Genomic DNA, 23,733 nt, shown 5'->3' on the forward strand with positions numbered 1-23,733 from the left:
CAGTGAGAAAGGTGTCTAGGGGTCCCTCTCAGCCTTCAACTGGTCTTACCGTAACAGGGTTTAATTTTAAACACACTGTTTTTTTAGCTCCCTGTTGGTGAATCCTTGTTCAGTGCTTTCCAATTATAAGGCAAAGAAACCAGCACAAACAGGTTTTCTTAGGTTTAAAGAAGAAAAGTTGAAATTTATTAAACTTAAACTCTAATTCGGTTAACAGCTACGGATACACAATGCGGCCAGCCAGCACGCATATGCGATACACACATGCATATAGAGTCAGACAAGAGAAGAAAAATAAAGTGGAAAAGTTTGAGGCAATGTCTGAAGAGTTGTTGTTACGGTTCTTCGAGCTCACGGTAGAGTCCTTGATTGTAGGTAGATCTTGCTTTTCGTTGGGGCCCAGTATTCTTAAACCTTGTTCGCTGTAAGAGACCTTTCTCTCTCGGGGTTCATGTATTTTCAGTGGATTGAGAGGCTTGTGAGAAAGACAGATGGGAGCAGACAGGAGAGAGATCTTCTCAGTCCAGGTGTATACTGCAGTCTCTCAGTTCAAACTGTTTGTACAATTCAGAAAACCCAGGTTGCCAAGCAGACTAGTTACGTGACCAGCTGGTCTGACCATGTCTGTTTGTGGATTCGGCCATCGCAGCAGTCATCCTGAAATTTGAGCTCTCTCACCTTCATTGTCTGGTGTTCAAAGTCCATTGTGCGTTAAATTGGATAAGGGAAGTAGCCCCTTTGTCTCCACAAGCAGTGTCTGTTAATATGCAAATGTCTTTCCAGCCAAGGGCCTGGTGATTTTTTTAAAAACAAGTCCTTTCTTTACTTCAGCAACAATTTTCAAATCAATGTTCATATGACAAAATTAATATGGGGGGGGTGGGGGGTGGGGGGCGGGTGTCTGCATGACAATACTTTCTGCACTTTCTTCTGTGCTTTAATAGCCTTTTACTCATACGGAGACCAGAACTATGCACAGTAATCCAAGTGTGGTCTAACCAAGATTCCATATAAATTTAATATTAACTCCTTAATTTTGTATTCTGTTCCTCTCAATGAATCACACTCTGTATGGTCTTATGAACTTATGCAGTTATTTCTAACAATTTATGTAGCTATATACCCTGATTTCTTATCTTCCATGGAATAAATGGTCTCATTCCTCCTACCAGTATGAACCACCTCACATTTTGCTGCATTGAATTTCATTTGCTATTTATTTACTCCCCTTGCAAACCTTTTTTTCTTCCTGCATTTTGGTTTTGTCATGCACATCTTTAGCTACACCTCCTAATTTGATATAATCAAATTTTGACACCTTACCTCCAATTTCTGAGTCCAGATCATTTATGTATATGGTGAAGAATAATCTCAGCACATATCCCTGTGGGCTACCATTTTCCATTTTCTGCCAGTCCAAGAAGCTTCCCTTGTCACTTGCTGAGGCTGAACAAATCTGTGCAAAACCTGTTGGTTAGGATAAGAAAAGACTGGTCACCATTGTATAAAGGTACCCATAAGATCAGATTCCACTATATTTTGTTAATTTTTGCCAGAAGATCTTTGGTAACCAAGGCATTAAAGTGGCACTTGTGTTCCCTGACCAAGGAGGATGATGTACAATATTTTGTAGTTGTACACAGAGCCCATGTGAGATTCCAAAATATTGAGATCTTAATATCACATTTGAGGGCTAATTTTTTTTGACTCGGCAGGGAGCTTTGCCCACCCAAATACATCGACAAATCATGTGCAGCATATGTCTGAATTTCTGAGATGTGCATCTGACGCACAAAAGCTCTGAGAGCAGAAGGTCAGAAAAAGATCCCAATGAACCCTTGCGAGACAGCTGAAGTCATTGATATGTCAACAACCACATGCCCCAGCCTAGAAAACCAGCACAACTGATCAACATTTTCAAGAAAACTGACACCATCGCCCAATACAAAAAGCTTGCAATATAGCCCTTATGACCATGACCACTGGATTACATTGAATTATTAAATTCTTCTATGAAATTATTAAATCTGGGATATTAGATCAGTGTTGTGGACTTCATTCTGCAATTTTTGGTGAAAACCAAATTCTAGTGGTCTTGTTGCTAAAAATACAATGAGACACAAGTTGATTAACATACTACCACTTATATTGCATAAAAGTGCAATGGCAGGGTTAGAAATTGATGAATGTGAAATTTCCAGAGATCTAAAGGCCCACTTTCCTTACACCCAAGGAAATGTTTATTTTTGACAGTACATTTGGAAGGCTTTTGTCATGACCTTTGAAAGCAAATATACCATGGTTTCCAAATATTTTAAATAAGAATTATTACAAGTGACTTGAGTCTTATACCAGTAGGAGATGATTTGTATGTCTGAAGAATCCTAGAGAACTATAGCAGTATTCAAGTTACTGTCTGTAGAATAACATTTGCAATATTTGAATATATGGGCCAAGATTAGCTCTCAGCATAATTCATAACTTCCCCATTAGAAGAATTAATGTGCTCTGTTATTTAAAAAGTTAATCGATCCTTTGAGTTCATAAAAATGTGGAAAAGTTTGGTTAAGTTGATAGCACTCACATGAGTTAGAAAATGTGGGTTCAAACCCCACTACAGATATATCACATTATCTAGGCTGTTAGTTTAGTGCAGTACTCAGGACATCCCAAAATACTTTTGAAGTGTAGTCATTGTTATAATGTAGGGAAATAATGTAATAAATATTGGGAACATAGGAACAGGAGTTTAGCCCGTTGAGCCAGCCCTGCCATTCATTGAGATGGTTGCAGATCTGTGACCTAACTCTCTCTACTACCTTTGTCCCATATCCCTTAATACCTTTGGTTAACAAAAATCTATCAATCTCAGATTTAAAATTTAGAATTGACCAACATTTGTGGAGGAGATTTCTAAACTTCTATCACCTGCTGTGTGTAGAAGTATTTCCTTACTTCACTCCTGAGAGGCCTGGCTATAACTTTTAAGCTATGCCCAGACTCCCTAACCAGTGGCAATAGTTTGTCTCTATCAACCCTATTGGTTCCCCTTAATATCTTGAAAATTTTGATCAAATCACCCCTTAACCTTCTAAATTCCAGGGAATACAACCCTAGTTTGTGTAATTTCTCCTCGTAATTTAGACCTTGGAGTTCAGGTATCAGTCTGGTAAACCTAAACTGCTCTCCCTCCAAGGCCAGTATTCCTGCAGGTGTTGTCTAACTAGGGCTTCGTATAGCTGTAGCATAACTTCCTTGTATTTTAGTCCTCCAGATATAAAAGCCAGCATTGCATTAGACTATTTGATTATTTTCTGTACCTGTCCATAACATTTTAACGATCTATGAATATGGAACTCCAAGTCAGTTTGGACCTCCACTGTTTCTAGCTTTTCACCATTTAGAAAGTACACAGATCTGTCCCTTTTTAGGTCCAAAGTGGATGACCTCACACTTGCCTATACTGAAATTAATTTGCCTTAGTTTTGCCCCTTCATTTAATCTATTAATATCTTTGTAATTTTATGCTTCCACCTACACTGCTTACAATGCTGTCTATCTTTGTATCTTTGGAAAACTTTGACATGTGGCTCTCTATTCTATTGTCTAAGTTATTAAGAAATATGGTGAATAGTTGAGGCCCCAACAAAGATCCCTGTGGGACACCACTAGTCAGAACCTGCCCATTATCCCTACTCTGTCTCCTGCAGGGAAGTGTGAAGTTATTAACTTTGGTCGCAAGAACAGAAAAGCAGAATATTTTTTAATAGGTGTGAAACTTGTAAGTGTTGCTCTTCAAAGGGACTGGGGTGGGCTCATACAAGGAACGGAAGAAGTTGGCTTGCAAGTACAGAAAGCAATTAGGAAGGCAAATGGCATGTTGGCCTTGATTGCAAGGGGATTGGAGTACAGGAATAAAGAAGTCTTGTTACAATTGTATAGGGTTTTGGTGAGACTGCATCTGGAATACACTGTGCAGTTTTGGTCTCCACATTTAAGAAAGGATATACTTGCATTGGAGGCAATATAGCGAAGGTTCATTAAATTGGTCCCTGGGATGAGGGGGGTTGTCCTATGATGAAAGGCTGAGTAAATTGGGCCTATATTCTCTGGAGTTTAGAAGAATGAGAGGCGATCTAATTGAGACATATAAGATTCTGAAGGGGCTGGATAGGGCGGACGCTGAGAGATTGTTTCCGCTGGTCAGGGAATCTAAAACACGGGGGCACAATCTCGGGAAGGGCCCGATCATTTAGGACTGTGATGAGGAGAAATTACTTCACTCAAAGAGTTGTGAATCTTTGGAATTCTCTACCCCAGAGTGTTGTGGATGCTCCATCGTCGAATACCCTTGAGGCTGGATTGACAGATTTTTGATCTCTCAGGGAATTGGCGAGCAGGCGGGAAAATGGAGTTGAATGCTAAGATCAGCCACGATCGTATTGAATGGCGAAGCAAGCTGGACAGACCATATGGTCTACTTCTGCTCCTAGTTCTTGTGGCACTCAGTCAATTTCGTAACCGGGTCAATAATTTGCCTTCAATTCCATGAGCTTCTCTTTAGCTAACAGTCTTTATGCCGGACATATTTATATGAACTTCTAGAAAACATTTAATAAACATCAGTAGCATACCCCTGTCCACTACTTTAGTCACCTTTTCAAAAAAATTTAATCAGGTTTGTCAGGGATAACCTGCCATTTGCGAGTCCATGCTGACTGTCTCTGATCAGAAAGATTTCAAGGTGTTCAGTCATCCTATCCTTAATTATAGAATCTGCTAATTTCCTGACAACAGATGTTAGGCTAACTAGTCTATAATTCCCTGGTTGCCCGAGCTCATCTTTCTTAAATGGCAGAGTGACGTGAAATTATCCAAGCTGAACGAACAGTCCTGAATCGAGAACTTTGGAAGATTAGAGCTAGGATGTCTGATGGAAACCAACTCATCCCATTATTTTAATAAAATAAGTGGCAATGTTGGTGTTTTTACAAAGGAATCAAATTTAGGACCTTTTTGGGGTGGCTATCTCATTAGAGTATGAGAGAAAGCTAGCTAGAAATATAAAGACAGTAAGAGTTTCTGTGGATATTTTAAAAAGTTAAAGTGAGCGTTGGTCCTATAGAAAGTGAGTCTGGGGAATTAATAATGGATAATAAGGAGATGATAGATGAATTGAACAGATATTTTGCATCGGTCTTCACTATTGAGGGATCAAGTAACATCCCAGTATTAGCTGTAAGTCAGGAAATGAAAGGGAGGGAGGAACTCAAGAAAATGACAATCACCAGGGAAGTGGAACTGAACAAATTGTTGGAGCTGCAGGCTGACAAGTCCCCGGGTCCTGATTACTTCATCCTAGGGTGTTAAAAGAAGTGGCTAGTGAGATAGTTGATGCGTTAGTTTTAATTTTCCAAAATTCCCTAGATTCAAGGAAGGTTCCGTTAGATTGGAAAATAGTGAATGTAACTCCTTTATTCAAAAAGGGAGGGAGACAGAAAGCAGGAAACTACAGGCCAGTTAGCTTAACATCTGTCTTAGGGAAAATGTTAGAAGCTATTATTAAAGATGTTATAGCAGGGCATTTAGAAAAATTCAAGGTAATCAGGCAGGGTCAACATGGTTTTGTGAAAGGGAAATCGTGTTTAACCAATTTATTGGAGTTCTTTCAGGGAGTTTCATGTGCTGTGGATGAAGGGGAATCGGTGGATGTATTGTACTTAGATTTCCAGAAGGCATTTGATAAGGTGACACATCAAACATTATTGCAGGAAATAAAAGCTTATGGTGTAGGGAATAACATATTGGCATGGATAGAAGATTGGCTAGCTAACAGGAAACAGAGAGTAGGCATAAATGGGTCATTTTCTGGTTGGCAAGATGTAGTGAGTGGTGTGCCACGGGGATCTATGCTGGGGCCTCAACTTTTTAAAATTTATATAAATGACTTAGATGAAGGGACCGAAGGTGTAGTTGCTAAATTTGCTGATGACACATAGATAGGTAGGAAAGTAACTTGTGAAGAGGACATAAGGGGGCTACAAAGGGATATAGATAGATTAAGTGAGTGGGCAAAGATCTGGCTAATGGAGTATAATGTGGGAAAGTGAAATTGTCCACTTTGGCAGGAAGAATAAAATGAAGCATATTATCTAAATGGTCTGAAATGCAGAGGGATCTGGGTATCTTAGTGCATGAATTGCAAAATGTTAGTATGCAGGTAAAGCAAATAATTAGGAAAGCTAATAGAATGCTACCGTTTATCGCAAGAGGAATTGAATACAAAAGTAGGGAAGTTATGCTTCGACTATACAAGGCATTGGTGAGACCACATCTGGAGTACTGTGAACAGTACTGGTCTCATTTAAGGAAGGATGTAAATGCGTTGGAGGCAGTACAGAGAAGATTTACTAGACTAATACCTGGAATGGGTGGCCTGTCTTACGAGGAAATATTGGACAGGCTTGGCTTGTTTCTGCTGGAATTTAGAAGAGTAAGAGGCGACTTGATTGAAATAGACAAAATCCTGAGGGGTCTTGACAGGGTGGATGTGGAAAGGATGTTTCCCCTTGTGGGAGAATCTAGAACTAGGGGTCACTGTTTAAAAATAAGGGGTCGCCCATTTAAGACAGAGATGAGAATTTCTTTCTCTGAGGGTCGTGAGTCTTTGGAATTCTGTTTCTCAAAAGGCAGTGGAAGCAGAATCTTTGAATATTTTTAAGGATGAGGTAGATACATTCTTGATAAGCAAGGGGGTGGAAGGTTATCGGGGGTAGGTGGAAATGTGGAGTAATCGGTTCAGCCATGAACCTATGAATGACGGAGCAGGCTCGAAGGGCCGAGTGGCCTACTCCTGCTCCTAATTCGTATGTTCGTAGACTTGCCTGGTTCCTGTCTATATTACAGCAGTCTTTTTGATTGTTTCTTAGTTACAGTGGTATTTCGCTATAAAGTTGATGCTCCATTGTTATGTTATAGCTACTTACTGTCTTAATAATTATGTGTTTACTGAATAAAAATACAGTCCATTCTTAATTGTCATTCCTCTAAATTTAAACAATAAGTACTTAGGTGCTTATAAGTATCATTCAGTGTGCTGGGTCAAAAAGTCTGTCCTGTTTTACAAATCTGTTAACATGCTCTCTTTTCTCCTCTGCCACCCTCCCCACCCCACCTCCACCTGCCACAGCTCCATCTCAAGATTATTGCTGCTGAGCCAGTGCTACTAGAAGAAATGTCTAAAGTCTCAGTGTTGCTGGAAGAAACATGGACGCATATGCAAGCACTGTTCAACCAGAGCATGTGCCTGTTGGGATACATGAAAAGTGCTCTATTGTAGGCTGAAACCTAGTACTGTTCAGTGATTCAGTGCACATTCTAAATAGACTGACTAAATTTACCCACGCAAGTCATTGTGCAGCTTTTTATTAACCTTGCATTATAGACTGAGTTTGCATTGTCATGGATGGAAATTGCATTTTTAGAGTTATTTCCTATATTTTCAAGATTTTGTTTTTTGTTGAGCTTAATTTCTTAAAAGGTATGTCTTACTGATGGCGAATTTGGTTGCACATAAAGGAGAAAATGGCTCAAACTCATCAACGTGTATTTTTGTGACCATGTTCTATTTTATTCACTGGCTCTCATTTGTCCTTGTTTACATTACTGTGTAAATAGAAATGGTTATATTTTGCAATTATAGCAGCTGTATGATATTTTGTAGCTCATTGTAAAAGACCTGAAGTCTTTGAATGAAAAAGAATTAGAATCAAATTATTTTATCTCCTCACACCATTTTTCTTTGTATCTGTTTGCATCCTTTATATGGATGTAACATTAAACTTGGTCGTGTTTGTCATTTGTGTACATTACATCTGCTTAGCTGTAATCAGGATTTTTTTTTTACTCAATACTTTAAGATGTTAATTTGAAAAGAACCATACTAATAAAACATTGATTCAAGATAAAAAGGGGAAGTGTTTCAGATAAATTGGTAAGAGTTTGCAAACCATGGGAAACTTTCAAGCAGAAGGTCGTTAGGGTATAAACTAGATATATTCCTACAAGTAAAGGGAATGTAGCAAATGCTGGAGTTCCTTGGAGAGTACAGGATTTAAAATGAGCAAATGAAGAGGCATGTGAGAAACCTAATACAAAATAAAATTGAGTATCAAAAATATGAACTTCGGGGTCAGTGGTTGCAAGTGGATACATTGCAATGGGTTGCCTCCAAACAATTTTTAGGCCAGTCTCCATAAGAAATAAACTAATTTTAGTCTAGTCTTTTGTTTCCAAATTTTAATATTAAAAAAATTTAGACAAAACTTTTGAATTTGTTTTTTATAATTTCGTTATCCTTTCAGGACTTTTTCATCCTCTTTTTAAGTGATGTTGGTTGAAGACTAAATTTTGGTCAGCACACCCAGAAAATTGCCTTGCTCTTCAAAATAGTGCCATGAGTTATTTTGTGTCCACTATAGCCAAGATAAAAGCATAAATAATCAAAATGTCTTTCCCCTCTGAAACTCAACTGCATAAGAGCTAGCTATCTTTAGCATGTATATAATCTGAATCTTTATAGATGTAGGAAAAGAATAGTTATCATTATGATATTTATCAAAAAGAATTCTGTGGCAATGTGATACATCAATTAGTATTTCAAATAAATGCCCCAATTCCCCCACACTAATTCCGGGTGGGCATGACGTAGGGTAAATTCACTAATCTCATTCTCTCAGTGGAAAGCTATGCTCAAAGGGAGCAAGGTTCAGAGAATTGTCACTACAGTGCTATAGTTCTGTTGCTGCAGTGCATCTTGTAGATGGTACATGCTGCTGCCACTGTGTGCCAGTAGTGGAAGGAATGAATGTTTAAGGTGATGGGTGGGTGCCAATCAAGTGGGCTTCTTTGTCTTAGATTGTGTCGAGCTTCTTGAGTGTTCAGGCAAGTGGAGAGTGTTCCATCACACTCCTGACCTGTGCCTTTTTAGATGGTGGATAGGTTTTGGGAAGTCAGGAGGTGAGTTACTTGCTGCAGAATTCCCAGCCTCTGACCCTTGTAGCCACTGTATTTATATAGAGTCAGAGTTATACAGCACAGAAACAGGCCCTTCGGTCTATCATGTCTGTGTCGGCCATCAAGCACTTAACTATTCTAATCCCATTTTCCAGCACTTAGCCCGTAGCCTTGTATGCTATGGTGTTTCAAGTGCTCATCTAAATACTTCTTAAATGTTGTGAGGGTTCCTGCCTCTACCACCCCTTCAGGCAGTGTATTCCAGATTCCAACCACCCTCTGGGTGAAAATCTTTTTCCTCAAATCCCCTCTAAACCTCCTGCCCCTTATCTTAAATCTGTGTCCCCTGGTTATTGGCCCCTCTGCTAAGGGAAAAAGTCTCTTCCTATCTAACCTATCAATGCCCCTCATAATTTTGTATACCTCAATCATGTCCCCCCTCATCCTTCTCTGTTCTAAGGAAAACAACCCTAGCCTTTTCAGTCTCTCTTCATAGCTGAAATGCTCCAGCCTAGGCAACATCCTGGTGAATCTCCTTTACACCCTCTCCAGTGCAATCAAATCCTATAGTGTGGTGACCAGAACTGTACACAGTATTTACAACTATCATTTTATACAGCTCATCATAACCTCCCTGCTCTTATATTCTATGCCTCAGCTAATAAAGGCAAGTATCCCATATGCCTTCCTAACCACCTTATCTATGGACAAGTACACCAAGGTCCCTCTGACCTTCTGTACTTCCTAGGGTCCTACCATCCATTGCATATTGCCTTGCCTTGTTAGTCCTCCCAAAATGCATTACCTCACACTTCTCAGGATTAAATTATATTTGCCACAGCTCCGCCCATCTTACCAGCCCATCCATATCGTCCTGTAATCTAAGGCTTTCCTCCTCACTATTTATGACACCACCAATTTTCATGTCATGTGAACTTACTGATGATAGCTCCTGTATTCATGTCTAAATCATTAATGCCCGCTACAAACAGCAAGGGTCCCAGCACCGATCCCTGTGGTACACCACTCGTCACAGGCTTCCAATCGCAAAAACAACCCTTGACCATTACCCTCTGCCTCCTGCCACTAAGCCAATTTTGGATCCAATTTGCCAAATTGCCCTGGATCCCATGGGCTCTTACCTTCTTAACCAATCTTCCATGCAGGACCTTATCAAAAGCCTTACTGAACATAGAACATAGAACATAGAACATACAGCACAGAACAGGCCCTTCGGCCCACAATGTTGTGCCGATCCTTTGTCCTCTGTCAAGGACAATTTAATCTATACCCCATCATTCTCCTTTATCCATATACCTATCCAAAAGCCTTTTGAAAGTCCCTAAAGTTTCTGACTCAACAACTTCCCCGGGCAAGGCATTCCATGCCTCGACCACTCTCTGGGTAAAGAACCTTCCCCTGACATCCCCCTTATATCTCCCACCCTTCACCTTAAATTTATGACCCCTTGTAACGCTTTGCTCCACCCGGGGAAAAAGTTTCTGACTGTCTACCCTATCTATTCCCCTGATCATCTTATAAACCTCTATCATGTCACCCCTCATCCTTCTCCGTTCTAATGAGAAGAGGCCTAGAATGTTCAGCCTTTCCTCGTAAGACTTATTCTCCATTCCAGGCAACATCCTGGTAAATCTCCTCTGCACCCTCTCCAAGGCTTCCACATCCTTCCTAAAATGAGGCGACCAGAACTGCACACAGTACTCCAAATGAGGCCTTACCAAGGTCCTGTACAGCTGCATCATCACCTCACGGCTCTTAAATTCAATCCCTCTGCTAATGAACGCTAACACCCCATATGCCTTCTTCACAGCCCTATCCACTTGAGTTGCAACTTTCAATGATCTATGCACATAGACCCCAAGGTCTCTCTGCTCCTCCACATGCCCAAGAACCCTACCGTTAACCCAGTATTTTGCATTCATGTTTGTCCTTCCAAAATGGACGACCTCACACTTTTCAGGGTTAAACTCCATCTGCCACTTTTCAGCCCAGCACTGCAACCTATCCAAGTCCCTTTGCAGACGACAATAGCCCTCCTCGGTATCCACAACTCCACCAACCTTTGTATCATCTGCAAATTTACTGACCCACCCTTCGACTTCCTCATCCAAGTCGTTAATAAAAATCACAAACAGGAGAGGACCCAGAACTGATCCCTGCGGCACGCCACTGGTAACTGGGCTCCAGGCTGAGTATTTACCATCTAAGACCACTCTCTGCCTTCTATCAGTTAGCCAATTCTTAATCCAACTGGCCACATTCCCCACTATCCCATGCCTCCTGACTTTCTCCATAAGTCTACCATGGGGGACCTTATCAAATGCCTTACTAAAATCCATGTACACCACATCCACTGGTTTACCCTCATCCACTTGCTTGGTCACCTGCTCAAAGAATTCAATCAGGCTTGTGAGGCAAGACCTACCCCTCACAAAACCGTGCTGACTGTCCCGAATCAAGCAGTGTCTTTCCAGATGCTCAGAAATCCTATCCCTCAGCACCTTTTCCATCAACTTGCCTACCACCGAAGTAAGACTAACTGGCCTGTAATTCCCAGGGTTGTTCCTATTCCCTTTCTTGAACAGGGGCACAACATTTGCCACCCTCCAATCACCTGGTACCACCCCCGTCAGCAGAGAAGATGAAAAGATCATTGCCAGCGGCTCTGCAATTTCATCCCTTGCTTCCCATAACATCCTTGGATATACCCCGTCAGGCCCGGGAGACTTGTCTATCTTCAAGTTATTCAAAAACCCCAACACATCTTCCCTCCTAACGAGCACTTCCTCGAGCTTACCAGTCTGCTTCCCACCGTCCTCTTCAGTAATACACCCCTTCTCATTCGTAAATACCGAAGAGAAGTACTCATTCAAAACCTCACTTATCTCTTCCGGCTCAACACACAGTCTCCCGCTATTGTCCTTGACCGGACCTATGGTCCCCCTAGTCATCCTCATATTTCTGACATACGCGTAAAAGGCCTTGGGGTTTTCTTTTATCCTACCCGCCAAGCATTTTTCATGCCCTCTCTTAGCTCTCCTAATCCCTTTCTTCAGATCCTTCCTGGCCATCTTGTATCCCTCCAGAGCTATGCCTGTGCCCTTTTTCCTCAACCTTATATACGCATCCTTCTTCTTCCTAACAAGACTCTCAACCTCTCTTGTCAACCACGGTTCCCTCACATGACCATCCCTTCCCTGTCTGACAGGGACATGCTTATCAATGGCCCCTACTATCTGCTCCTTGAAAAAGTTCCACATTTCGACCGTGCCCTTCCCTGCCAGCATATGCTCCCAACTTATGCTCCTCAGTTCCTGCCTGACAGCATCATATCTACCCTTCCCCCAATTGTAAACCTTGCCCTGTTGCACATACCTATCCCTCTCCATTACCACAGTGAATGCTACAGAATTGTGATCACTATCTCCAAAGTGCTCGCCCACCAACAGCTCTATCACTTGCCCTGGTTCATTACCTAGTACCAAATCCAATATTGCCTCCCCTCTGGTCGGGCAGTCTACATACTGAGTCAGAAAAGCTTCCTGGACATACTGCACAAACACTACCCCATCCAAACTATTCGATCTAAAGAGTTGCCAATCAATATTTGGGAAGTTGAAATCCCCCATAATTACTACCCTGTGACTTCTGCTCCTTTCCAAAATCTGTTTCCCAATCTGCTCTTCCACCTCCCTGCTGCTATTGGGGGGCCTATAGAAAACTCCCATCAAGGTGACTGCTCCTTTCCTGTTCCTGACCTCAACCCACAGTGCCTCAGTCGGCAGATCCTCCTCGAAAATTCTTTCAGCAGTTGTTACACTATTTCTAACTAACAATGCCACCCCCCCACCTCTTTTACCACCATTCCTAATCTTATGAAAACATCTATAACCAGGTACCTCCAAAAACCATTCCTCCCCCTCACCTATCCACGTTTCAGTGATGGCCACAACATCGTAGTCCCAAGTGCCCATCCACGCCTTCAATTCACTCACCTTATTCCTGATGCTTCTTGCGTTGAAGTATACGCAGTTTAACCCTTCTCCGTGCCCATCTGTCCTCTGTGACAGTGCTACCTTCCCCAATACCTCACTACACTCTTTGTCTTTCTGAGTGGACCCACTGGTCCCTGGATTACAAGTCCGGTTCCCATCCCCCTCCCAAACTAGTTTAAACCCTCCCGAACAGTACTAGCAAACCTCCCTCCCAGGATATTGGTGCCCCTCTGGTTCAGATGCAGCCCGTCCTGTTTGAACAGGTCCCATCTTCCCCAGAATGCAGTCCAATTATCCAAGAACTGGAAGCCCTCCCTCCTACACCATTCCTGCAGCCACGTGTTCAGCTGTGCTCTCTCCCTATTCCTAGCCTCACTATCACGTGGCGCCGGCAACAAACCAGAGATAACAACTCTGTCCGTCCGAGCTTTCAGCTTCCAGCCTAACTCCCTAAACTCACTTCTAACATCTGTGCCACCCTTCCTTCCTACGTCGTTGGTGCCAATGTGCACGTAAGTCCATGTAAACTACATCAACTGCTTTGTGGAACAGTGGCGCAGTGGTTAGCACCGCAGCCTCACAGCTCCAGCAACCCGGGTTCAATTCTGGGTACTGCCTGTGTGGAGTTTGCAAGTTCCCCCTGTGTCTGCATGGGTTTTCTCCGGGTGCTCCGGTTTCCTCCCACAAGCCAAAAGACTTGCAGGTTGGTAGGTAAATTGGCCATTATAAATTGCCCCTAGTATAGGTAGGTGGTAGGGAAATATAGAGACAGGTGGGGATGTGGTAGGAATATGGGATTAGTGTAGGATTAGTATATATGGGTGGTTGATGGTCGGCACAGACTCGGTGGGCCGAAGGGCCTGTTTCAGTGATGTATCTCTAAACTAAACTAACCCTCATCAACACATCTAGTCACCTCCTCGAAAAATTCAATCAAGTTAGTTAGACACGATCTCCCCCTGACAAAGCCATGCTGACTATCCCTGATAATTCACTGCCTCTCCAAGTGGAGATTAATCCTGTCCCTCAGAATTTTTTCCAATATTTTCCCAACCACTGATGTTAGACTTACTGGCCTGTAATTACTTGGTTTATCCCTACTACCCTTCTTGAATAATGGTACCACATTCGCTGTCCTCCAGTTCTCTGGCACCTCTCCTGTGGGCAGACCCCCTGCAATCTCCTCTCTTGCCTCACATAACCGCCTGGGTTACATCTCATCTGGGCCTGGGGATTTATCCACTTTTAAGCCCACTAAAACCGTTAATACCCCCTCCCTTTCAATGCTAATTTGTTCAAGTATATCACAATCCCCCTCCCTGATCTCTACACCTACATAGTCCTGCTCCACAGTGAACACAGATGAAAAGTAATCTTTTATAACCTCACCTACATCCTCTGGCTCCACACACAGGTTGCCACTTTGGTCCCTAATGGGTCCTACTCTTCCCTTGATTATCCTCTTGCCCTTAATATACTTACAAAACACCCTGGGATTTTCCTTTATTTTGCCTGCCAGTGTTTTCTCATGCCCCTTCTTCGCCCTCCTAATTACTTTTTTAAGTACCCCCCTATACTTTCTATACTCTACGACCTCCGCTGTTTTCAGCCTTCTGAATCTGCCATAGGCCTCCTTTTTTTTCCTTATCCAATCCTCTATATCTCTTGACATCCAGTGTTCCCTGGACTTGTTGGTCCTACCCTTCACCTTGACGGGAACATGTTGGCCCTGAACTCTCTCTATTTCCTTTTTGAATGACTTCCCCTGGTCTGATGTAGACTTTCCTACATGTAGCTGCTCCAAGGCCACCTTGGCCAGATCCTGTTTTATCATTTTGAAATCGGCCTTCCCCCAGTTCAATACCTTTATTTCCAGTCCACCTTTGCCCTTTTCCGTAACTACCTTAAATCTTTCAGAGTTATGGTCACTATGCCAGAAATGCTCACCCACTGACACTGCTACCACTTGTCCAGCTTCATTCCCTAAGATTACGTCCAATACCGCCCCTTCTCTTGTAGGACTTTCTATGTGCTGGCTCAAAAAGCTCTCCTGGATACTTTTTAAAATTCTACCCCCTTGAAGCCTTTTGCATTAAGACTATCCCAGTTAATATTGGGGAAGTTGAAATCCCCTATTATTATTACCCTATTATTTTTACACCTCTGAGATCTGCCTACATATCTACTCCTCTATCTCTCCCTGACTGTTTGGAGACCTGTAGTACACTCCCAATCAAGTGATTGCACCCTTTTTGTTTTAAAGTTCTCCCCATATGGCCTCATTTGAGGAACCTTCTAAGATATCATCCCTCCTTACTGCAGTAATTGACTCGCTGATCAATAGTGCAATGCCACCTCCTCTTTTACACCTCCCACTCACCACCCCCCCCCCCCCCCCCCCCCCTCACCATCACGCCTGAAGATTCTATACCCTGGAATATTGAGCTACCAGTTCTGCCCTTCCCTCAACCATGTCTCTGTGACAGCAAAAATATCATATTCCCTGTGTTAATCAATGCCCTCAATTCATCTGCCTTACTTGTAAGACGCCTTGTGTTAAAATAGATGCAATCTAGCCTTGCATTTTTCACTTGTGCCTTAACAGGTCTATATTTGCTCTGTCTTCCAGACTGACTTAGTTTCTCTTCTATATTTGGCTGTGCATCACCCCCTACTGTACCTCCACTCTGTATCCCATCCCCCTGCCAAATTAGTTTAACCCCCCCACCCCCGCAACAGCACTAGCAAACCTCCCTGCAAGGATGTTGGTCCTGTTCCAGTTCAGGTGCAACCTATCCGACTTGTACAGGTCCCACCTTGGCAGAAACAGACCCAGTGATCCAGGAAACTAAAGCCCTCCCTCCTGCACCATCTCTTGAGCCACGCATTCATCTGCCCTATCCTCCTATTCCTATATTCACTAGCATGTGGCACCAGGAGTAATCCAGAGATTACAACTTCTGAGTTTCTGCTTTTTTATCTGCTATCTAGCTCCCTAAACTATTGTTGCAGGACCTCATCCCTCTTTCTACCTATGTCATTGGTACCAATGTGAATCACGATCTCTGACTGTTCACCCTCCCCCTTCAGAATGTCCTGTTCTTCAATATAATAAAAGCAGAATACTGCAGATGCTGCAAATCTGAAATAAAAACAAATGCTGGAAATACTCAGCAGGTCAGGCAGCATCTGTAGAGAGAGAAGCAGAGTTAATGTTTCAGGCCAGTGACCCTTCATCAGAACTGGTAAAGATTAGAAATGTAATAGGTCTTAAGCTTCTCCTGTGCCTCTATAGCTTTTTAAAATATATAATATGGAGACCAGCACTGCTCAAAGTACTCCAAGTGTGGTTGAACAGAGGTTTAACACAACTCAGCTTTTCAGTTCGATTCCTCTAGAAATGCACCCCAACGCTTTGCAATTTTACTGCCTTTTTCCATTGCGAGCAATGCTTTTGCCGGAGTAGAGCTACTCTACAGGATGAGCAGGAAACTATTTAACCTCCATTGTCTCCAGTCCAGAACCAATATCACCCCAACCTCTATCACTGAGCTGCAGTATGCTGACGACGCTTGCATATGCGAACACTCAGCGGCTGACCTTCAAACCCTTGTTGCATTCACGGAGGCATATGAAAGAATGGGTCTTATGCTAAACATCCGGAAGACAAAGGTCCTCTACCAGCCTGCTCCCGCAGCATAACGCTGCCACCCGACTATCGAGATCCACGTCGAACCACTGGACAATGTGGATCACTTCTCATACCTTGGAAGCCTCCTCTCAGCAAGGGCAGACATCGATGATGAAACTCAACATCGCCTCCAGTGTGCCAGCACAGCTTTTGGTCGAATGAGGAAAAGAGTGTTTGATGACAAAGACCTCAAATCTAGTACCAAGCTCATGGTCTACAGGGCCACAGTCTTACCTGCCCTGTATGCATGGACACTGTACAGCAGACATCTCAAAGCCCTGGAGGGATAATACCATCTCCTCCGCAAGATCCTGCAAATTCAGTGGCAGGACTGGGGCTCCAATATCAGTGTCCTCTCTCAGGCCAACACCCCCAGTATCGAGACACTGGTCATGGCTAGTCAGTTACACTGGGCGGGCCACATTGTCCACCTGCCTGATACAAGACTCCCAAAACAAGCTTTCTACTTTGAACTCTGTCAGGGTAAGAGGTTGCCAGGAGGGAAGAGGAAATGCTACAAGGATGCCCTGAAAGCCTTCCTGAAAAGATGTGACATCTCCACTGATTTATGGGAATCTCTTGCCCCCAACTGCCCAAAATGGAGAAGAAGCATCTGCAAAGGTGCCAGCCAGTTCGAACAAAGTCGACATGCCCAGACAGCGACCAAGCGGAAGAAGCGTTCAGAAATTCAAGCATTCCATCCACTTGCCTCATCAACACCACCTGCCCCACCTGTGGCAGAGTGTGCTGATCTAGAATTGGACTGTTCAGTCACCTAAGGATGCATAACCCTGGAGTGGAAGAAAGTCATCCTCATTCCTGATGGACTGCCTAAGAAGAAGAAGCTTTTGTCTGATCACATATGCAAGACTATATGGAAAAATGTTCTTAAATGGAACCTAGTGCACAAAAGATAGAAAATAGATCCTGCAGTGTGAGTGGTCATATTTTATTACTCTATTTGTCTGGATTTTAACAAGCCATCTAAAGATTTGTTTCTTAACAGAACAACAACTGTACATTCCCATCTTTCCAACAGAAAGGTTGCTAGTTATCTATATGGTATTACTATGTACATTGTCATGGAGCCTGCAGGGCCTGTGGGGGAGTGTGTGTGAGCTGTTGGCTGAACAATTAAATTGTCGAATGTTCTTTTAGGTGCATTGACCCTGGTCGCAAAGCTTGCTTTTTTTTTAGACAGATTGTGAGGAACTGGGACAGACTCTTCTCACAGAAACTGAAACTAAAACCTCAGGTTTCTGGGGAAACTGAAACTGGTTGGAACTAAATTTAAAAAGACATAGAGTCATTGGGGCTCAGATGGCAGGAGGGTGCTGTGCAGGCAAGTTGAAATAGCTGAAGGATGGATCCAGGAGCTGTGTCTTACTTAAAGTGACTTATTTTTACGAGACCCAGCTATACAGGGCACAGGGTTGTCACGAAAGGGCCCGGATAAAGGTAGTACTGGTGGATCCATGCCATCAAGCCTGTCGTGAGCAGAGCTAAGAAAGTTCTGGAGATGTGTGCTGTTTCGGGTGAAGACCGTAATCATGGAGTTCGGGATTGAAGGAGAACTGCTGTCAGATGAGAATTGGTGGCTACATCTTGGAAGAAAGGAGCTGGAGATCTACCTGATGAAATTCAGAGCTTTCAAGAACTTTGTGTCATATATACTGAGTTGACAGCCCAGGAAATCTGTGAGATCTGTCTTTGTTGTATCCAATAGTTACTGTGTAATTTGTAATATATATTGACTGTGATTTGTCTGTTAATTCATGTTTATGTTGATTTTGGTTTGATGGTTAAAAGTTATAAAAGTGAAATTTTGTCCCTTTGGTTTTTCAATTTGGGGTCATTAGGTAAATTCGGTTCTTTTGGTTTGTTAATCTCCAAGGGGATCATAAAATTGGGGGCTCATCCAGTATAGATCTAAATTAGCCTGTGAAAAAGATTCACTGGAATTTTCCAGAGTTTAAACAAACCAAGATTTCACATTTACTTTGGCTGTATTCAATGGGAAATCAAAAGTTGATGCTCAGGCCTTTGTGGAGAAAGAGGATTTATCTCTTAGCACCTTGGAACAGTTGACAAAAAATAATTTGAAGGCTATAGCAGGGAACATAGGGGGTCAGCTTAAAATCAGGGGCTAGGAAGGCAGAGGTCATTGAAGAATTAGCTCATAACTTGAAGATTGAGAAAGTAAAGGATGTTTCTGTTAAATGTGAAAACTTGAATTTGAATTAGAAAGAGAAATGAAAAAAACTTGAATTTGAAAGAGAAAGAGCAAGGCAGAAATTAGAATTGGAACGGAAAAAGCTCGGTGTCTGTGAACGTGCAGTGAAAGATGATGATGCCCCAGAGCAAACTCCATGTAGTTTTGATTTGGCAAAGAATATTTACTTGGTACCTAAATTTAGTGAGGAGGGAGTAGAAATGTACTTTGTGTCATTTTAGAAAATTGCCACAAATCTGAATTGGCCTAAATCATCTTAGACAATGCTCCAACAGCGTGATTTCATAGCGAAAGCTTTGGAAGTGTACTCATCTCTTTCAGAAGAGCACTGATGGGACTATGACAAAGTAAAGACTGCTGTTCTCAATGCCTATGAGTTGATAACAGAGGCCTATAGACAGAAATTTAAAAAGGAAATGGGGCCAGACATATGTGGAATTTGCTAGAGTGAAGAAAATGGTGTTTGATAGGTGGTATAGATTGATGAAGGTTGCACAAGACTTTGAGAGCCTTAAGGAAGTGATTCTGATGGAAGAATTCAAAAATAGTATCCCTTCAGGAATAAGCTCCCACCTGGAAGAACATAAAGCTCCTTAAATAAAGGAAGCTGCAGTCATGGCAAATGATTATGAATTGGTTCACAAGAACAGTTGTCACAGGCCCCAATTTGGAAACTATCAGAGAATTTGGAGAGATAGGAAGTTTGATAATGAGAAGAAACTGATTCATTGAGAAAGATGGCAAAGGTAAAGACACAGATACTCCTCAGTTCAGTAAGAGGACAAATTTGGTTTGAGGGGACTCACATGCTGTATTTGTCATAAGAAAGGACATGTGAAGGCTGTGTTGGAAGTGGAAAAACAAGCCGGTTGCATTTGTACAGTCAAATGGTGTCTCCCCCACATTCCCCACCACCACCCCCAGCGCCCCCCTGGGAGATACTCTCCTAGCGGGTAATGTTCATGACAAGCAGGTAGTTTCTCCCCCATTCATTGATGGAGAATCAGGTTACAGAAAGCTATGGATGTTTTCTGTATGAGGATGAAGTATCCCCACGTTTGGTGAGGCAGGCAAGACAATTGTATCCTTAGAGATACATGGGCGACACAATCACTGATGTTTACTGATGACATGAATTTCCCTCCTGGTAGTTTGCTGAATGCGAAAGTGTTAATTCAGGATATTGATAGAATTTTTTAAATCGATTCCCTCATCTAGGATTGATTTAAAATGTGACTTAGTCACTGGTCTTGTTACTGTCAGTGTGGTTCCTAGTTTGCCTGTTGTTACAATCAGGTGAGGAAGGCTAGAAGCGCTCCCCTCTTGTCCCTCTCCTTGCTTGACCACAACAGGGTTTATATCTTTTTCTTTAAAGTAGGTATGCTTGCCGATTTAGTGAGTGTTTAATTATTTATATGCTACAATCATAAAAAGAACCAATCGGACAGGTTTTCTTGAGTTTAGCAAAGAAAGAGGTTAGCTTTATTGTACTTGGAACTGATCTAAGTAAAATAATATACTCTCCAACTTTCTCACACACAAACACACACACACACCCTCGAGGTTTACACACACAAATAGGTAACAGAGTGGGGAAGGATAGCTTGGTCAGATTAGAGACTGGAGCAATAAAAATGGTTATACAGTCTGTGGATGTTGGTGACTCAGCTGGCTTTCAGCTGAATTTGGTGGTCTTGTGACTTCTGGCTTGCAGATGTGGACAGCAGATTCGGTGATTCTCCTGGAAACAGTAATGCGGATGATTTTCTTCATAGGGTCTCTGTCTGCAGCAGTGATAGGCTGCCGGTGCTTACGGCCAACAGGCAGGGTTTGAAACTCACAAGGTGGACTGGAGAGAGAGAGAGACCCCACTTGGGCCTTCTCTGATCAGTGTCCAGTTGCTTGTCTGGTCACCAGAGAGAAAAAAGAACAACTTAAACGTACAGATGATGGACCTGTCACATGACTGTCACCCATTGTGCATTCTCTCTTGCAACTTAATCAGCCCATGTCTAGGAATTCCCTTTTCTCAACCATTGTTCAAGTATTAGATTTGAATGGTCCGTCTCCATCACTTTAATGTCCCAAGTGATTGCCTTAATGTTCTGTTAATGGGGACAGACTAGGAAATTCCCTCAAAATTCTCAGGTCATTGTTCTTGCTGGGGACTGAGCAGACACTCGTCTCCACCTTGATGCATTGGAATGTAGGGTATAGTGATGCAAATTGCGGTGGCCATCTTAGCTACTAGCTGCCACCTTTTTTCTGTTCATTTTTTCCTTTTTTAAAATTTAATTCAGGTTTACAGCCAGTAGATTAAAAAATCATCATTTGGCATAGCATGCTTTCGTGACACTATTGATGGTATGGAATTTTTGTTAGGAAATGACTTGGCTGGGGATAAGGTATTGGTGTCTCCAGTGGTTTTGAGGAAGCCAGCTCAGGCTGCAGAAACTGAGGTTTTGCAGGAAGAATTTCTTGGACTGTTCCCCAATTGTGTTGTGACTAGGTCCCAGGCTCATGGGGTTAAAGAAGATGAGACAGATTCAGCTGTTGTGGAGGACAATTAGGATACTTGATTGGCTGAAACCTTTTTCAAGGATTTGGATGGGATGTTGGAGTTAAAGGCTCTAAGGCTAACAATGGGAAATTATTTAGCAGATCTTCCTTGGTTCAGGCACAACAGGGTGACCCTGATTTGAGGAACCAGTCTGAGACAGTGTGTTCTGAGGCAGACGCTGAAAAGGTCTTGAGTGCTTTTGTCAAAAATGACACTTTGGTGAAGAAGTGGAGGGCTCTAAAGAGGCCTTCTGATGAGGATCGGGCTATTGTCCATCCAATTGTTGTTCCTCCTTTCTACCACAGTGAAATTTTGAGAACTGGCCATGAGATTCCAGTTGCAGGACATTTGGGTATTTGGAAGACTTATGCTAGGGTAATGGTGCATTTGTACTGGCCAAAGCTGCATAAGAATGTGGTTGACTTTAGTAAGACGTCACACATGTCAGATGGTTGGGAAGTCACAGCCTTCAAATAAGCCAGCCCTATTATAAACAAAACCTGCATTTGATGAACCATTTAGCAGAGTCATTGTGGATTGTGTTGGACCCTTGCATAAGACTAAGTCAGGTAATAGGTATCTCCTGACCATCATAGATTTCCAGAGGCAGTACCCTTGAAGAAGATCACAGCAAAAGTTGTGATTGAGGAGTTGGTCCAGTTTTTCAATATGTAGGAGTTGCCAAAAGAAATTCAGTCTCAAAAAGCATCAAATTTCATGTCCGGTGTATTTCAGGAGGTCATGTGTAATTTAGGAATGAAGCAGCTCAAGTCATCTGCTTATCACCCACAGTCCCAAGATGCTTTGGAGAGGTATCACCAAACCCTAGAGAGTATGATTAGGGCCTATTATAGGGATATAAATCTTGTTATTCATGACAAGGGACACGCCAGTTGAGTCTACTGGTTTCAGTCCCTTTAAATTGGTCTATTGACATGAGGTTAAGGGCCCGCTTAAACTCATTAAGGAGAGATTTTTGGCACAGGATGAGGAAACTACTCTCTTAGATTATATTTCAAAGTTAAGGCTCTCAAAAGCTTGTGCGGTGGCCAGAGAACATCTCAAGGCTTCTCAGCAGGTGCTGAAAGTACAAGCAGATAGAACAGTGTTAACCGTGGAGTGGAGTCAACTCCCCCTTGTCCACAGCTACAGTCACTGGCTTAGTACAAAGAGGGGGAACTCAGTCCTTTCTTTAACTATCAATTTACTTTATTCACGTTGTTGTACCATGTAAGAATAAGGCTTATACACTTAGTTAGACAAAAACATACAACTCCCCTGAGTTATACAGTTAATAACAAAACTAGCTAGAATTCATAAGCACACCCACTAGGTTCCTCTGACCTTTCCCTGTCCTAGTCACAGAATACAAAGGATATTACCCGAAAAAGGGAGAGTTAACGCTGGCCAGGCGTTCCGTTCTCTCTCTCTTCTACGTCGTCGCCACGTCGCTCACGCAAGGTCTTCCGCTTCCACGATGGTTGATCTCTGGAGTTTTCGCTGGCTCTATGCCCAAAAAGCTCTATTCTTATCCTGTTGCTTATCTCTGCAAATCTGAGCTGTATCTTTCCGGTTGGCTTAAGCTTGATCACCTCGTTCACAGCTTCTCTTAATTGGCCCAGGCCCAAAGACCCCGGTATCACACCGTGTCCAATTAAGGCCCTTTTCCTGTGTCCTGTTCTTTGTCTTGTCCCATAACGTAATTAGTTCAAACTGGTTTTTACCAGCACAGGCCAGTGTCCGAGCTCCAGGTTACTACAGGTCAAACAATTCCAGCAGTTTGTAACTGATACTGTGTTTCTTGCAGCCCCTGGCCAACATCTCCCCCCTCATGATCCCAAGATACTTATCTTTGGATCATCAAGTTTCCCTGCTCTGTGAACCATTCCTGAGAACGTCATTGTCCCCCAATGAGTGTGCAATACTGTTACATATAAAAAGATATGTTATAAAACTTAGTATATACAGTTTTTTTTTCAGTTTTTGTTTATATTGATAACCGTTCCTTCTGTTTCATTATAGTCCCATCATCCAATGTTCGCAAAAGTTCATTTTTCCACCTTCTAAGCTGATATACATTGAATACAACAATTATTAGCGCACATAGAATCACTATGACACTAGTAATATGTGATACAATTCTGACTCATGGATGTATTTGAACATTAGATCCCCAATTCCAAAACTTATTCCAAAACCCTGGGTCACGCAACAGTTC

At 42.4% G+C, this 23,733-nt stretch overlaps 1 protein-coding gene across 2 annotated transcripts in view; it reads left to right on the forward strand.

Annotated features, from left to right (window-relative positions):
* Window positions 1–7,970, forward strand: part of wdr36 (WD repeat domain 36) — a 189,069-nt gene extending 181,099 nt beyond the window's left edge. For both annotated transcript variants that reach the window (XM_068029813.1, XM_068029814.1), the window contains exon 23: window positions 7,190–7,970. In XM_068029813.1, coding sequence (XP_067885914.1) covers window positions 7,190–7,339 — 150 coding nt within the window. In that variant the 3' untranslated portion in view covers window positions 7,340–7,970. The remainder of the gene's footprint in view (window positions 1–7,189) is intronic.
* The last annotated feature ends 15,763 nt before the right edge of the window (window positions 7,971–23,733 follow it).

The sequence above is a fragment of the Heterodontus francisci genome, chromosome 4, assembly GCF_036365525.1.
Source record: "Heterodontus francisci isolate sHetFra1 chromosome 4, sHetFra1.hap1, whole genome shotgun sequence".
NCBI lineage: Eukaryota > Metazoa > Chordata > Chondrichthyes > Heterodontiformes > Heterodontidae > Heterodontus > Heterodontus francisci.